Source organism: Ciona intestinalis, unplaced genomic scaffold (assembly GCF_000224145.3).
Source record: "Ciona intestinalis unplaced genomic scaffold, KH HT000103.2, whole genome shotgun sequence".
Lineage (NCBI taxonomy): Eukaryota > Metazoa > Chordata > Ascidiacea > Phlebobranchia > Cionidae > Ciona > Ciona intestinalis.
The window spans coordinates 486,196-501,078 of NW_004190425.2; the positions used below are offsets into that span (position 1 = coordinate 486,196).

The 14,883-nt window shown below is 33.6% G+C and overlaps 2 protein-coding genes across 5 annotated transcripts in view; both read left to right on the forward strand.

Annotated features, from left to right (window-relative positions):
• The first annotated feature begins 125 nt into the window (after positions 1-125).
• Positions 126-10,226, forward strand: LOC100176689 (hillarin-like). 4 transcript variants are annotated; one of them, XM_009863226.3, is made up of 17 exons: positions 126-270; positions 899-1,031; positions 1,248-1,303; positions 1,804-1,906; positions 2,574-2,629; positions 2,794-2,826; positions 3,345-3,395; positions 4,060-4,116; positions 4,342-4,412; positions 4,677-4,797; positions 4,864-4,949; positions 5,488-5,620; positions 5,961-6,109; positions 6,427-6,599; positions 7,011-7,165; positions 7,336-7,572; positions 8,020-10,226. In XM_009863226.3, the coding sequence occupies exons 1-17, from the start codon at positions 202-204 to the stop codon at positions 9,427-9,429; spliced, it is 3,093 nt and encodes a 1,030-aa protein (XP_009861528.1). In that variant the 5' UTR covers positions 126-201; the 3' UTR covers positions 9,430-10,226. The 4 variants fall into 4 exon arrangements, with proteins under 4 accessions (XP_009861528.1, XP_026694483.1, XP_018671348.1 ...); XM_026838682.1 differs by lacking the exon at positions 2,794-2,826; XM_018815803.2 differs by lacking the exons at positions 126-270; positions 899-1,031; positions 1,248-1,303 and adding an exon at positions 1,407-1,494.
• A 7-nt stretch (positions 10,227-10,233) lies between these two features.
• Positions 10,234-14,883, forward strand: part of LOC100186951 (G patch domain-containing protein 3) — an 8,046-nt gene continuing 3,396 nt past the window's right edge. The window contains exons 1-6 of the mRNA XM_026838700.1: positions 10,234-10,468; positions 10,986-11,175; positions 11,950-12,129; positions 12,747-12,880; positions 13,471-13,626; positions 14,506-14,644. Coding sequence (XP_026694501.1) covers positions 10,300-10,468; positions 10,986-11,175; positions 11,950-12,129; positions 12,747-12,880; positions 13,471-13,626; positions 14,506-14,644 — 968 coding nt within the window. The 5' untranslated portion in view covers positions 10,234-10,299. The remainder of the gene's footprint in view (positions 10,469-10,985; positions 11,176-11,949; positions 12,130-12,746; positions 12,881-13,470; positions 13,627-14,505; positions 14,645-14,883) is intronic.

The window sequence follows — 14,883 nt, forward strand, 5'->3', positions numbered from 1 at the left end:
TGCATTAGGGTGGGGGGAGATGGCACACCTTTTAACTCTATTTACTCGTCCCATTTAGTAGTTAACAAAGAACATTCAAAACTATCCACATGGACTTCCACAGACCGTTGTTAATTGTTTAAAACACGATCAGTATATTTAGATATTATAAATGTGCTAAAGGTGTTCCATCCTTTCCCATCCTACTATATAGTTATCAACATGGGCGGTTCAAGCAGCAGTGTTATCCGACCCGATCCTCCGAAAGATAATAGGCCTATATCTAGAGCGGTAAGTACATATTACAACTAATGCAATTAATATATATGTAGAAGCATGTATAGTAGGGTGGGGGAAGATGGGACACCTTTAACACATAATTTCCAAATAGCCTGATCATGTTTTAAAGAATTAACAACGGTCTGTGAAAGTCGTAAGGATACGGTTTCATCATTCTTTGAATGTTCTTTGTTTACTAATAAATGGAAAAAGAAAACAAAATAAAAAGGTGTCCCATCTTCCCCCGCCCTAATATATATTATTATTTCTGACCTGCATATAATGCTCGATTGAGGCGGTGCTTGGAACTCTTGTGTGCAAATAGATATCGGCTTTCGCAAAACTATTTTAAATAGCTGCAATTTATGGTTATCCAAACCTGAAGCATATAAGTGTAATTATACGCTAGCCCGCATAATAGTAGGGTAAGGGAATATATGGAACACCTTTTCATTATATATTCTCCACGCAATTTGATCGTAAACATAAAACATTCAAAGAATTATAAAACCGTATCCTCACGACTTCCATAGACCGTTGTTAATTGTTACACGATCAAGTTATTTGGACAATATGTGCTACAGGTGTTCTACCCTATACTATAAACGTGTTTAGAACTTAACCACCGTTTATATATTAGTCTACTTCTGGACCTGGAGTGCCACATATCCAAAAGAGAGACGTGGCAGTTGCATGCAACAACTTGGTGGTAAAATCTGTAACGAAAGACGAACTGCGACGTCTTACATCGGCAAACCGCCATTCACTTACAGGTATATTAAATATGTCATATTCCATGATGACTTAATAGTAAACTTGTGTCGAAACATTTTTTAAAGCTGCATCAACAGAATAGCGTTTTCAAAAATTAAATGGCTTTTTTTTCTACTGTGCCCGAGAAATGGGAATGTTTCTCATAAAAGGGAATACTCGATACTTTTTGCCATGTTCCTTTTCTCCCTCGTGTTTCTAAAGGTCTTCTTATTTAGACGGAAGCGTCACTGATAACAGCGAGTCAGAATTTGATGGAAACAGTGCATATATCGTAAGTGTTAGGGGTGGTAAAGCTACTTCAGCATATTATTTTGGCCATCCATACATAACAAATCATTGAAACAAGACAGGTTTCTGTTAAAATTTAGTGGGGTAAAATGGAGCATGTTTTTATTCTCCTTGCTCGTTGGTAGTAAAAACAAAGAATGATGTGATTGATCACCTGCACCAATATGGGTTTAGGTGGTAAAGTCGTTTCATATTTTCCTGTAGTGCTATACTTATTAGTTTGGCCCTAGCTAATCCTCAAATCTTGTACTTATGCAAGACACTTATTACCGCCAGTTGCTCCAACCCAATTGTCCCTTATGGGTTGTCAAAGTTGTCAGTAATGCATTATAAAAATCCACCAAATTATTGCCCATAAAGTTAAATATGTGGTTAACAAAAGGTGTATAAAACACAATAGGGCCTGGCAACATTAAACACACTTAGTACTGGCTACTGTTGCCCCGTCATGTGAAGATAAACAGGTTACATTCTTATATTCAGATACAAAATGCTTCTAACAATGGGGAAGGGGATAACTCATCAAGTGTGTTGGTCACATGTAACAGATTGATGGTGTATTTTGTATCTAATGGCATTACTCGAGGTAAAAGTAGTTTTATGTTGCTTGCATGATACATAAGGCATAGACAGTGTACAATCAGTCAAAAAGTTTTATACTTGGTAACTTATAAGCAGCAGGCACGAGGTTTGTGAAACAAGTAGGGATGCACATTACAGAATTTCGAATCCATGAGATTCGAATCCTTTTGTATTCGAATCTATTTACGGGATTCGGTATTCTGTTTAATGACGTAATTACACGTCATCCCATATACTATATTAACAATTTTTGAAACTTATTAATTTTGAAAAAAAATATTTTTGTGTTTGTGGGACTTTCGAGAGTAAACGTTTCGTAACGTCTTTTCATAGCCTGCTATACGTTTCATGACGCAAAAACTACCCAATAGTACAATTTTTGATCATTTTACAACTCAAGATCCAACAAGGCTGTTATGAAAGGGTCAATAAACTGACTTTTGTGGGTAAAATTTTTTTTTTCTATAAATATAAAAAGATTCGAAATTCTAGATTCGGAATTCTAGATTTGAATTAAAGTATTCTAGGATATCCTAGAATACCTAATTATTCTGTAATGTGCATCCCTAGAAACAAGTTACATTCATGTATGTGTTGTAATGTCTAGTGGTTTAAATAAACATTATTATTTATTTTTAAATTCATATGTTGCAATTGGTTTTTACTTACAGACTCCCCTGTATATCTAACCCCTGACAATGAATATGATGAAGGCACACAATCTATGGTATGCGCAGGTTTTTCATTCCATTTTTGGTTTAAAAGCTATGCAAATACTTTTTTAAAAAAACAAACAATAAGTTAAAAAACAAATTTATTTGTTAATTGTTAAACTAATTAGTTCTGACTTTTCCTAAATAATTATATAATAAATGATTACATTCAATTCAGGAGGATTCTGAAACTGAAAGTAGTTTAGAAGAGGTGATTCTTTGTTTTGTATTTTTGATTTTTACTGGATGTAATAAGGTTGAAGTTCATTTGTATGATTACTGATCAGGGCCCTGATGTGTGCTTGATCTTGCTTTATAATGTGCTACCCCATCGTATGCATTCTTGGGCAAGACACTTATTGTCAATTGCTTCAACCCAGTGGTCCCTTATGGGTTCTCCAATCTGTCACCCATACATTAAAACAAAATAACGTAATCACCCACAAATTTACATATGATAACTTGTAAGTGCTGGGCACCAGGTGTATGAAACAGAACACTCCTTGACTCCTAATACAATGACGTTTGTTGCCTCACTGCAGCAGAATAAATAAGATACTGCATGATTCTGTTTTATGTCAGTAGTTAAATATAGAAATATAGAAAAAACTTATATTATTAAACTACAACTACATGTACATAGCCAATAATAGGACATACTTTAACATTGTTATCTACAGGTTCTTGTATTTACCATGTATCGATAATGAAATGTTATATACAATTCAGGATGATGGATCAACAGGTGGTTTGGGGAATATAGAAGAAGTTGATGAAAAGGTAATGGTGACTTTTGACCAGTCTTAATTATCAAATTGTTTTATTCGTGTCAAAAAGTTTGTAGCATTGGTCTGTATAATGTGGGTACCTTGGTAACTTAGATATTCAGCTTAGTTGTCATTGGGTATTTTATAATTTGTATGATTGAGATCCAATATATTTATAGAACACACTGACTAAACTATGTGTTAATATATAAGACTGCTACAATTCTCCACATTGGTGTTCATGGGTAAGACACTTCACAGCAATTGCTCCAACCTAACACTGTCCAAATTGTCAGTCTTGGAGAAAATGAGAAAAATCTAAACAAAAACTATTGCTTACAAAGTTACAAATACCTGTTTTATGAGTTTTGTGTTCCACCGCCATACATAAGTAAGTCATGTGCGACCCTGGGCAGACACAAAGCACCAATTTCTTGTGAATACTAATGGTAATTAAATTATAAAGCTATTGGGTAATTTTTGTCAACTTTGTCAATGTCTAAACTGGGAGTCATAAATTACCGAAAAAGGAGTTAAAAAATAACTAGCCACAAAATGACATGGTAACTTATGAGCGGGTACAGGTGTATGAAACAGGACCACATGTGCTATAACGACTGTCTTTAGAAAAATATGCTATATTCATGAATTACTAAAACATTTTTTTTTATTTTTAGGATGATAGTTCCAATGATGCGTCGGAGTATGAAACAGAAGTTTCTGAGACTGTGACGGTAGTTTTTAACAGTCAAAGTATTTGTGATTCAGTGTTAATTTGGTTGTGCAACAGTGTTTAAATTAGAGTATATCCTAGCGATGGTATATTTACTGTAACATGCTAATATGTGGACACAAATGTACAAATGTAAGAAAAACCATTTATAAATAGATGTACAAAATGAAGTCCAGGCATTGGGATAATAATTTAAAAGGAATTCTAAGAGTTTTGTTAATTTCAGATAAAAAATAAAATTACCATTACAATGGATTTCACTGAAGAAGTGGAAAAGGTGGTAAAAAGTCTTAAAAGGTATTTAAGCCAATTTATGCTTGTGCCTGTGTTTTGTCATTATATAATAATCTTGGCAAAATGATGATTAATGTTACAGCCACAAGGTGTTACTTTGTATTTGTTGCATAGCCGGTGTTTTTAATTTTTTTATTACAAGCAATAAAAAAAGGATAAAAAAATTCACATATTCTCACTTTAAGGGAATTTTGTGTTCTAATTGCAAATTAGCCTTTCTTTCTTTTGATGCATCACAAAGAACCATCGTTGCTTTAATGTTAACAGGAATGAAGACACTGTTAAAAAAGAAAAAATCGAAGAGCAAAAGAAATTTCTGCATAAACTTTTTGTAAGAAGAGAAACCAGACAGCAAATCAATGCAGAGCAACAAACAGACTTTAATCAGGTACTCGGTTTACTATATTCACTAGTTCAGTGTGCTAAATAATTTGTACAATGTCTGTGTTATTAGAAATCTGTTGATTTATTTATCAATCCGAACGAAACAGAAGCACCAAAGCCTGAAGAACCTGTAACTAAAAAGAAAGCACTATATAGGTTTGTTCAATGTACCTCCTTAATGTACATGTAAATACATAATGACAAATCCTGATAAGCAATAATGCTTCTTGAAATATTGTAAATATCTCTCTATATATTTTCTATTTTTCTCCATGAATTTTGTAACAGATATCAGTTATGGTCTTTGAAAACAATGTGCATCTTGTCATGTATGTTTCTTGCGATAACACTGTTTTTCTTTCTATTTAAACCACCCAGTGACCAATTGCGAATTCCCAAGAGCTAATATTGATTACCAAACTCGGAAAGTTATTGAGCAATTTTTATTTAGTGTTTTCCCAAGGCCATGCTCCCACAACTATAGCAGTAATAAGCTACAAACCAACTATTCTCCATCTATGAAATTAAACAAATAACTACAAGTAACATACTTGGTAACTCGTAAGCTGGCACGAGGTGTATTACACAAAACACCCATGTTTAACGACTGTTGTTTTCGGCCACGCAAGGATAAAGTTAGTTACATTCATTCATTTAACCTTTGCACAATTTACAAATTTATGTATTTTTGCAGTGAAGAAAATACTGCTTTGTTTTCTGATTTGGAAAAATATGCGATAAGTGTGGATAAAGTGACATCATCAACTTTTACTTTTGCCGATCTAATGGAAGAACTTTTTATTGGACAACTTACAGATTTGGAGAAGGTTAATATTTTATCTGTTTATTCTCACTATTTTAACTAAAATGAAGGATAATGAAGTATTATTTAAAAATTTAACAAGTTATTATTTTCTTTAAATCTAATATAAAAAAATAGTAAACAGCGTTAATTATATATTTTCAATCCCAAAGCTGGAGGGATAGTAACACTTTTATACTAAGAAAATTCAACCCTTTATTCATATTAAATAAACTCTTTAAACTAATCGGTTATTTCTATTAGTTTTTTTTTTAATAATATATTGCAGTGCACCCTATTGCTTAAATTAGTTTCATTTAAGCAATGTTTTTTAGTGTAATTAAATTACTTATATATCTAAACAGGTGAGAATATTATTCCACTGGATAACTTCACAAGATCTTAATGCTATAGAGTTTGAAGATGATATTCCTGAAGACACCCCGCTATTTTATCTTCGGGCAATCAAACAAGAGAAAGGAACTTACCCAGCGTTGTTTTTGCGATTATGCGGGTATAAAGTGATATTTTTAAATAAACGTTGTATGGTTGTGGCTAAACTACAACGGTTGATACACAGCAGAGGAATATCCTTAACTTCTCCACAAACTTAGTACATATATAATTCTTACTTAACAACAGTTAATTTAATTTAGAAACCTGGTGTAATAAAACACTATGTATATGCCCATTTATTCTGTCATTTTGGTGGTAATTCCTATTTCTATATTTAAAAGGATGTTCTTGAAAATGCAGTTAAAAAGATAAATAAAACATAAATTATTTGTTATTAGAATAAAATATTGCTTTTATTTGAATGATTTTTAACAGTGCTGCTGGTTTGCATGCCAAAACAATCAAAGGTTATGTAAAGGGTGTTGGCTATCATCCTGATCATAAGTTTGGTGGTCCTGATGAAACACTTTATGGGAGTTGGAATGGAGTCTTGATTGATGGACAGTGGAGATTGATTGACACACACTGGGGCTCTAGACATATAATAGGTATATTAAGAAAAAAAACTTTTTAGGGGGGATGATTTTTTACAACCAATATTGGGGCAAATGTAAATGTAACTTACTTTATCCTTGTGTGGCGGGAAAACGACAGTTGTTATAACACGGGTGTTGATACACCTCGTGCCAGCTTACAAGTCACCAATTAAAGTATGTAATTTTGTGTATTAGTGACCACTGGGTTGGTAAACCGATTAGGGACCACTGGCTTGGAGCAATTGCCCACTGGGTTGAAGCAATAAGTGTCTTGCCCAAGCACACATACGCCCATGATGGTAGCAGCAGAAACACCTATGCGAATTACATTTATAATATTAAAACATCACGTTTTTGTCCTTATAAACAAGTGTAAAACAGAATTTAATATTTGTTTTAACATTTTTCATGTTTTATGCACAGAGGATGATGATTTAGAAATCAAGGATTGGAATACAAAGTACAGATATGAGGAACATTATTTTCTCACTGATCCTGATCAACTAATCAGCACTCACTTTCCTGATGATGTTGAATGGCAATTGCTGCGAAAACCAGTAACTCTTCAACAGTTTAATGTGTGTATATCCTATTCTCATTTTATGGGATAACTTTGAGGTGTTTTATGTGAAGACTTAACCATTTTGCTTCAATGTGTTTTTGTGTTCAGATTTTGCTAGATTTTACTGTCAAAATATTTTACATGTTTTTTGTGCAGAATTTTAGAGCAGGTTATTTTACTACTCAGGATTCTGTAAGACACTGGCCAATTTTCTACAAACTACAAATGAAGTTAAAGTCACATGACTCAGGTGTGGTCCTCACTGATGAATATGGGTTTGTTCGAATTTTAATTGAACCTTCCAAGTTTGCTCGAACTGATGCAAAATTTAAAGCAATACTTAAAACAAGAGATAGGAAAAAGGAAATTGATAGAGTTCCTTTGAACCAGTACATTCTACAATACAGCGAGAGTCAATATGAGGTAAGTTAAAATCTATATTTGCAAATTTGCAATAAAAAAACATGGGGCTTGAAAACAATACAATTAAATTATTAGATTGTTTATAACATAAATTTTGTTTGCTAAAAGATGAACCAGGTAATTATAACAGAACTGGCCTATTACATATAAAATTTCTTGCTTGGGGGTATGTAGGTGATGGATTTCGTGTTACTGTATACTTGATAATTTGGTTAAATCCTACTGTTTGGAGCAATTAGTGCAGTGCATGACCATTGAAAACCATCAGTTTACATGTATGTGACTCAAATCTTGTGTTCAATCACAATTCATGGAGTAAAACAGCATATTTTAACTGGTAAAGCATACTGATATTAAAATTACTACAGGTCGCACCAAGTTTTATGCTTTTACTTAGATAATTATTTTTATTTGGTATTTACAACTTTTTATTTATTTGTGTTGAAGGTGTTTGAAATCTACATTCCGACACCTGGGAAGTACCAGATAAGGATCCAGGCTCTCTCCAAGAAATTTTCGGAAAATTCTTTTACCTGCATGTCAGAATACCAAATTAACTGTTCTGACAAAAAAATGTCTAATGATCAAAGTTTGTCCGCTGTCCCACCATTTCCAAATTCGAGTTCATACTATGGACCAGGAAAAGAAGTCTCACAACTCAACATGACAGCAGTCTCTCATAAAGGACCTGTTGTTCAATGCGATGAAAATGGAGAAGCAAAAGCGGTTCTGCAGCTTCCTAAAGGAAAAGTTTGCTTAAAATTCACTCAAAGTTTGTTCAGTGTATTTAACGATAAGGATGGTATGAAAAGTTTTTCAGTCCACACAATTTTTGAACGAAACAAAAGAAATGTTGTTGTTTTTCGAGTTCGCGCACCAACTTATGGCAACTACTGTTTAATGTTGTACCAGAAAACCATTTCAGATGCTGAAGACAACAAACCTTTAAACCATTTCTGCTCTTATTTGGTTGTCTCTCAAAAACAAAAGAAAGGGGAAAACGCTCTTCCATTTCCAGATATTGGAGCAGACCAACTAGGAAAATGTTTGCCCAACTATGACACTGTTGGTCTCAGTATTTTATCACACAGTCCCAAAAATGATGATTTGATTCAAGAAGCATGTATTGATGCAGACAGCACTGGTCAATGTTTCATCTCTTTTTCACACCAAGAGCCACTCTCTTTTTCCAGTGACCTTCTTTCAGCAGCTTCTTTGCCCAATATGAAAAATAATGTTTTAATTGAGACTACTGGTCAAGAAACAGTGTTCAGAATAAAGATACCAGCGAGCAATCCGAAGCTTGCACCGGTCGTGCTTATGGTTTATGCTGCCAGATCTAATGGAAGTATTCCTGGGGTTTACAAAATGCTGATCAACTGTAGCAAAGTTACCAGAGCTGATGAATCTTCATTAACCCCTAAAAATCGTACATGGGGGATTAATTTACAAGGGTTCAAAATGGGTCTTCATTTTAGGGGTTTTCAACATGCAGAGCCTGAGATCTGTTCACATTTTAAGTTTGAAAGGTGGATGACAAGTCTTCCAGTTTGTTCTTACAAAGGGGGAAATGATGTAAAAGTATGCATAGGCCTTTCCCAACCAATGGTTCTACAAATAGACCTTATACCACTAGGTAATGAAGCTAAAAATTCCCCATGTGATAAACTTACATCAGTGCAGCAATCCGACAGCACTTCAGCAACTTTTGTTCTTCGAGTTCCTTATAAAGGTTGGTTTTCTGTGAATATATTTGGGAGAAAAAAGAGTGATGACACTGGTTCTCTGCCTTGTTTGGGTCAACTGCTCATTACAGCTTCTCAGCCAAGCAGGTGCACAACTCCCTTCCCTGTATAAACTCTTAGAAATGATTTGTTGTGTCTTTAGCAGCAAGTCCATTGACCATGTTTACAGTAAAAAAAAAACAGTAAGTGAATGTTTGGATTATTTTTACCTGACAGCCACCAATGAAAATCCATCCTGGGCAGATTTTTTGCAAATGTATCCTGTCAAGAATATTTGTACATTTGACTCGCATACAAACTAGTTAGAGTCTGGGAAGAGATTTTATTTTGTTGTGCACAGGAAATATAATTCAATGAAAGTCGTCTATGTGCTTGTGTAACATATGATTGCCATAAATTTTGTGTTGTGATTTTTACTTTACTAAAAAAATTATACCAACACCAATAATAATCACTGTGTTATTTCATTTAAATAAAATAATAATAATCACAAATATGATTGTTTTACATACGCTTTAATGTGAACTTATTTATAAAAAAATATTTTAATTCGTTATATTTGTAAATACAGGCAATTTGAAGAGTTTTAAATAAAAAAATAACAGCAACTGTATATTTTTGATTGTGTAAGAAATATGTTGCAAGGAAACAGTTCAAACGAAAACTTTTACAACAATTACAAACATCTGACGTTTTCACGACGTTTTAAGTTTTCATTGACATTTCTATGTTGGTCTTTATCTTTTGTCGAAAATCTGGTATTCCCCCAAGTATTGAGAAATGTTTGCAAATAAAAACAAAGCGAGGTTTCTGGTTAAAATACTAAATATAGTAATATACGTGTGTTTACTTGAGCACTGACTGTAACGAATGTGTATATGTTTAACTATCCATTGTAAAATCATTTTCGGACATTTAAAGAGTGTAAACAACTAAGTTAAAACGTTCTTTTAGAAAATAGGAACATGTAAAAAGATATATCATGGAAAGTAGCTCTACGCCAGTGTTTGTCATTGTTCGAAACATACCGCTAAGTTATCGTTCCGCAGACTTAAGACGATTCTTCTCAGACGCTGTCGAAAATGAAAGTTTTTCTTGTTTTCACTTCAAACATAGACCTGAACATCGCCCACAAAAGCAACAAAAGAAAGGTAGCATACTGTAGTATAATTATAATTATCATCACTTATAAATTATGGATGAGTTTTTGTCAGACACAGTGGTTCAGGCGCTTGCATTGTAACCAAAGAGTAGGCTACCGATTGGATGCTCGACATCGATGCTGATAAGTGTTTTTATCCTCGGGCAAGACACTTAACGGACATTGCTCCATCTCGGTGCTAGTGAAGAGTCTCTTCCCCCACCTTATTTGCTAACCACTAACTACTAACCCCCCTAACCATCAACCCCTAAATCCCTAACCTAGGGGCCAGTCCGACATAATTTTTTTAAATGTTAAGCTTGTTTTGGCAGTTTGAAACAAATGTTGCCAGTGAAAAATACTCCCCTGCGTTATCTGATCTGTAATTTCAACTACTTACCCCTATAACCACTAAGCCTCAACTAATAACCCCTAACTACCAACCTTTAGCACTTGGTACCAGCTTATTATGTATGTACCATAAGATTCTTCACCAGTGCCAAACTAAGTATTAACAAATTCTTTAGATGTGAATACAGTTTCGATGAAGGAAACTTCAACATTCGTTTGCATTGCTTCACTAAGAACTTGTGCCCAGCGTCATAACTTTGTAACAAAATATAACAAGAAATATTGGGATGACAAAGAAGGGAATATGCTCACAGAAAAATGTATAATCAACTTGATATCAAAGAAGAACATTTCAAACTTAACTCAGTAAGTTAATCACCAATATCAATACTATCACTATAAAACTTTATTCTATATATATATATGTCCGTTTATAGCATGTTCTTTTAACATAACAAACTATCTGGATGATCTGTTATCACTGTTTATTCTCTTACGGCTTTTGGATGACCGTAGTAGTATTTTTGGTATGCATATATTTTATTCCCCAATTTTGTTTCTATTAGAAGTTTAACTTGATACTAATGAAACAAAAATTGCTCGTTTGTCTGCTAGGTGTAGCAACCACACTTATTTTCTTCCAATTAAATGTAAATATGTTTTTAACTGTAAGCGTGTTTTAACAACTGTTGTTTTGTCGCTATATCCTGTCTTTTCTTTAAAATATTTCTAAATCTTCGAAACCGTAATTGAAGAGACAAATAAATTTATTATTATTAAAACAGATGATCAAGGGATTAATGTATCTAACATAAGCACCAACCCTGAAATTTTATACACTATATTGATCAGTAAACATATTTATTGTATATGAATGCTCATTGTGCCTCCCCCGTATTTTTAAAAGTCCGACGCCTATGGTATTCTACATAATACTGTGGGGGAAGATGGGACACCTTTAGCATGTAATATCCAAATATCCTGACTGTATTTTAAACAATTAACAACGTTTTATTGGAGTCGCGAGTACAGGGTTTTATAATTCTTTGAATGTTTTTTGTTCACTACCAAATGGAACGAGAAAATAGAATGAAAAGGTGTCCCATCTTTTCCCACCCTACTATTATTATGTTCTTGCAGATATTTAACCAGCAGTGAAAAAAGGCGGCTTGGTATCACTGATACAAAAGATCTAAGTGTTGACGATTTATTCAAGTTGTCTGAGTTACAACCCCCTAGTAATGTAATGCCTCATGGAAATGTAGGAACGCCAGTCAAAGTTTTTCTAAACTTAGTCAGGGATTGTAAACTTCCACCAAAGTAAGTAATGGTCACTTACATATTAGCTTTAAGTCGTGTTGTTTAATTTTTTAAAATATAATTTAATAAATTGTTTCATAAATTCGTGTATGCATAAATGTATGGTGCGAAAATGCCAACATCTGGAAACTGATTATCACAACGCAAAAGTACCTAATGGTATAATTTTTGATTACTTTTTACTTCATGATCCAGCAAGGCTACTATTTAAGTGACAATAAACTAATTTTTGTAGGTAAACTTGATATTATAATATAAATGAAAAATTATTTGAAATTCTGGATTTGAAATAAACTATTCTAAGTTATCCTAGAGTACCTAATTATTCTGTAATCTGCTTCCCCCAGTATATGCCTATATGTTGTATTCATTTCTCAATGTTAATTTTTGTTATAGATATATAATATATAACATTCTATTTCGTATAAATACGAAGTATCCTACCATTCGTTAGAAAAATCAACCATGCAAGTTGGAGAACCATTCCCCCCCAATGAATAAATATACCCCTTTAACAACCTATAATTTTGCAAGATAACCAGAAATTTTATTTACAAAATCACCATTTTTAATGTAATAAAACACATTATTTATATATTATAATTTTTTCAATCAAGCATCATAAAGAAATTGAAACTTGAGTTCCCTTCTACAGCAAGCAATAAACTTTATGGAAATGTTGGTTATAAATATCAATCATCTTTATCATGTGAGAAACCTACAAACACTGAAAATAATGAGACAGAAAGAGGTATTTGATAATTTCATGTTTCATTTATTGGTAGTAGCCAAACAATTTTATTTTTTGGGGAAAATACTTGATAACCAGAGGATAACAGGTTCAAAGCTCAATGCTTCCTTGTTGCGCCATTGTAGGTGTGTCCTTGGACAAGACATTTATTGAATATTGCTGAAACCCAGTGGTAATTTGCTTATCCAAATTGTCAGTCATACAAATAAAGGAAAACTATAAAAAAATCGCCCACAAAATTCCATCCTAAAAAAACTTTTTTGCATGCATAAGGTGCATGAGCCATGCCCACCACATACTGTCTGTAATAGGACACCTGTATAATTGTATATTACTATTCTGTTATTAAGTTTTTATCTAGATTTATATTCGTTTTTTCAGTTCTTTGTCACTTCAGTAATTAGAAAAGATATTAACATTCGCCCTAGACTTTGATACTATCAACTGTGCATGGACTCAATAATTTTTTTTTTGACGTGATATTACTTACAAATGTGTAATGTGACACTTTTTCTCATAAAAAATCTTAGCATTGTCGCCTGGTCAAGTTTATTTTTACCTAACATTTAACATAATATTAATGTCATTAGATGATGATGCAGATTCAGATGATGGGGAAGAGTGGGAGAGACACGAGGCTTTCCATGATGATGTTACTTCACAGGAAAGATGCAAAGAGCGTTTATTTGAAGAAGATATTGAATTGAAATGGGAGAAGGGTGGGAGTGGTCTTGTGTTTTATACAGGTGTGTATGTGCTGTTATATATTTTAAAATACATACCCCGCTTTTATTCCTGCTGCCCGCGCCGAGTAATTAACGCTTTTGTTGTGTCGTGTTGTACGCACAGTCACCAGTTAGTTTAGTTGGTACTGCAGTATAGTTAGGTTGTATAGCGTTTACTTTAGGTTTATTATGATGTATTATATCGTTATTATATGTTTGTAGATATCCATCGTTTTAGTTTGTTAAACCCAAATATAATAAGTTACTTTATCACAGACATATCTTGATAATGTTCCCATATGGGTTGTTCAAATTGTATATCGAAGAAAAAACTATCGAAGAAACTTGTAACAGGAATAAGGTGTAACAGTATTTATGTATACCACACATTGACATGTTATAATTAAATGAAAAATTTTCATTTCGGGGCTGTGGGAAAGAGGTTACCGTGTTTGCCTCTAACCTAGCTTCTATCATTGTGGGCGTATGTGTCCTTAGGCAAGACACTTGACGGCAATTACTCTTACTCAGGGGTCACTAATGGGTTGTTGAATCTGTCAGCCATACATAAAAAAGAATGAAACATAAAGTAACATGCGTGGTAACTCATAGGACACACTAGGTGTATGAAACAGAAAAAACTGTTATAATGACTATCGTTTTCCAGCCGCACAAGAATAAAGCAAGTTATAAAAGAATCAAACACAAAGTTACATTCGTGGTAACTCCTAAGCAGACTGCGGTGTATGAAACAGAACACCCGTATTATAACGACTGTTGTTTTCCCATCACACGAGGATAAAGCAAGTTACATTCATTTATATAACGACTGTCGCTTTCCGGCCGCAAGGATCAAGCAAAATACATATATTCATTCATTCCTATACATCACGTACACAGATGCTCAGTATTGGAAAGAGGATGAAGGAGATTTTGATGAGGAGACGGCTGATGATTGGGATGTTGATGTGAGTGAATATTATCATGGAGATGGAGATCGGGATGCAAAGCAGATCCAACTTATGAGGAAAGAGAAGAGGTTAGTTGGTGGATGGTTGATAACTTGTGGAATTGTATTTGTTTCTTATGGGTCATTATTGGTGGGGTCTAATCTTGCTAGCTAATTTTAGTTAGTCAATATCTGCTGTGTGTATGTCTCCTTTTAACGGCAATTGCTTCAACCCAGTGGTTTCTAATAGCTTGTCTAAATTGTCAGCCATAGACTAAAATAATAAAAAAATGCCCCAAAAATAATCGCCCAACACTCTAACCGTTCTT

Excerpts from the sequence above, each read along its gene's own strand:
- LOC100176689 (XM_009863226.3), top strand. The coding sequence starts at position 202 with ATGGGCGGTTCAAGCAGCAGTGTTATCCGACCCGATCCTCCGAAAGAT. Across the intron at positions 4,117-4,341 it reads AAGTTTCTGAGACTGTGACG|ATAAAAAATAAAATTACCAT; the intron begins GTAGTTTTTAAC and ends TGTTAATTTCAG. Across the intron at positions 4,413-4,676 it reads GTGGTAAAAAGTCTTAAAAG|GAATGAAGACACTGTTAAAA; the intron begins GTATTTAAGCCA and ends TAATGTTAACAG.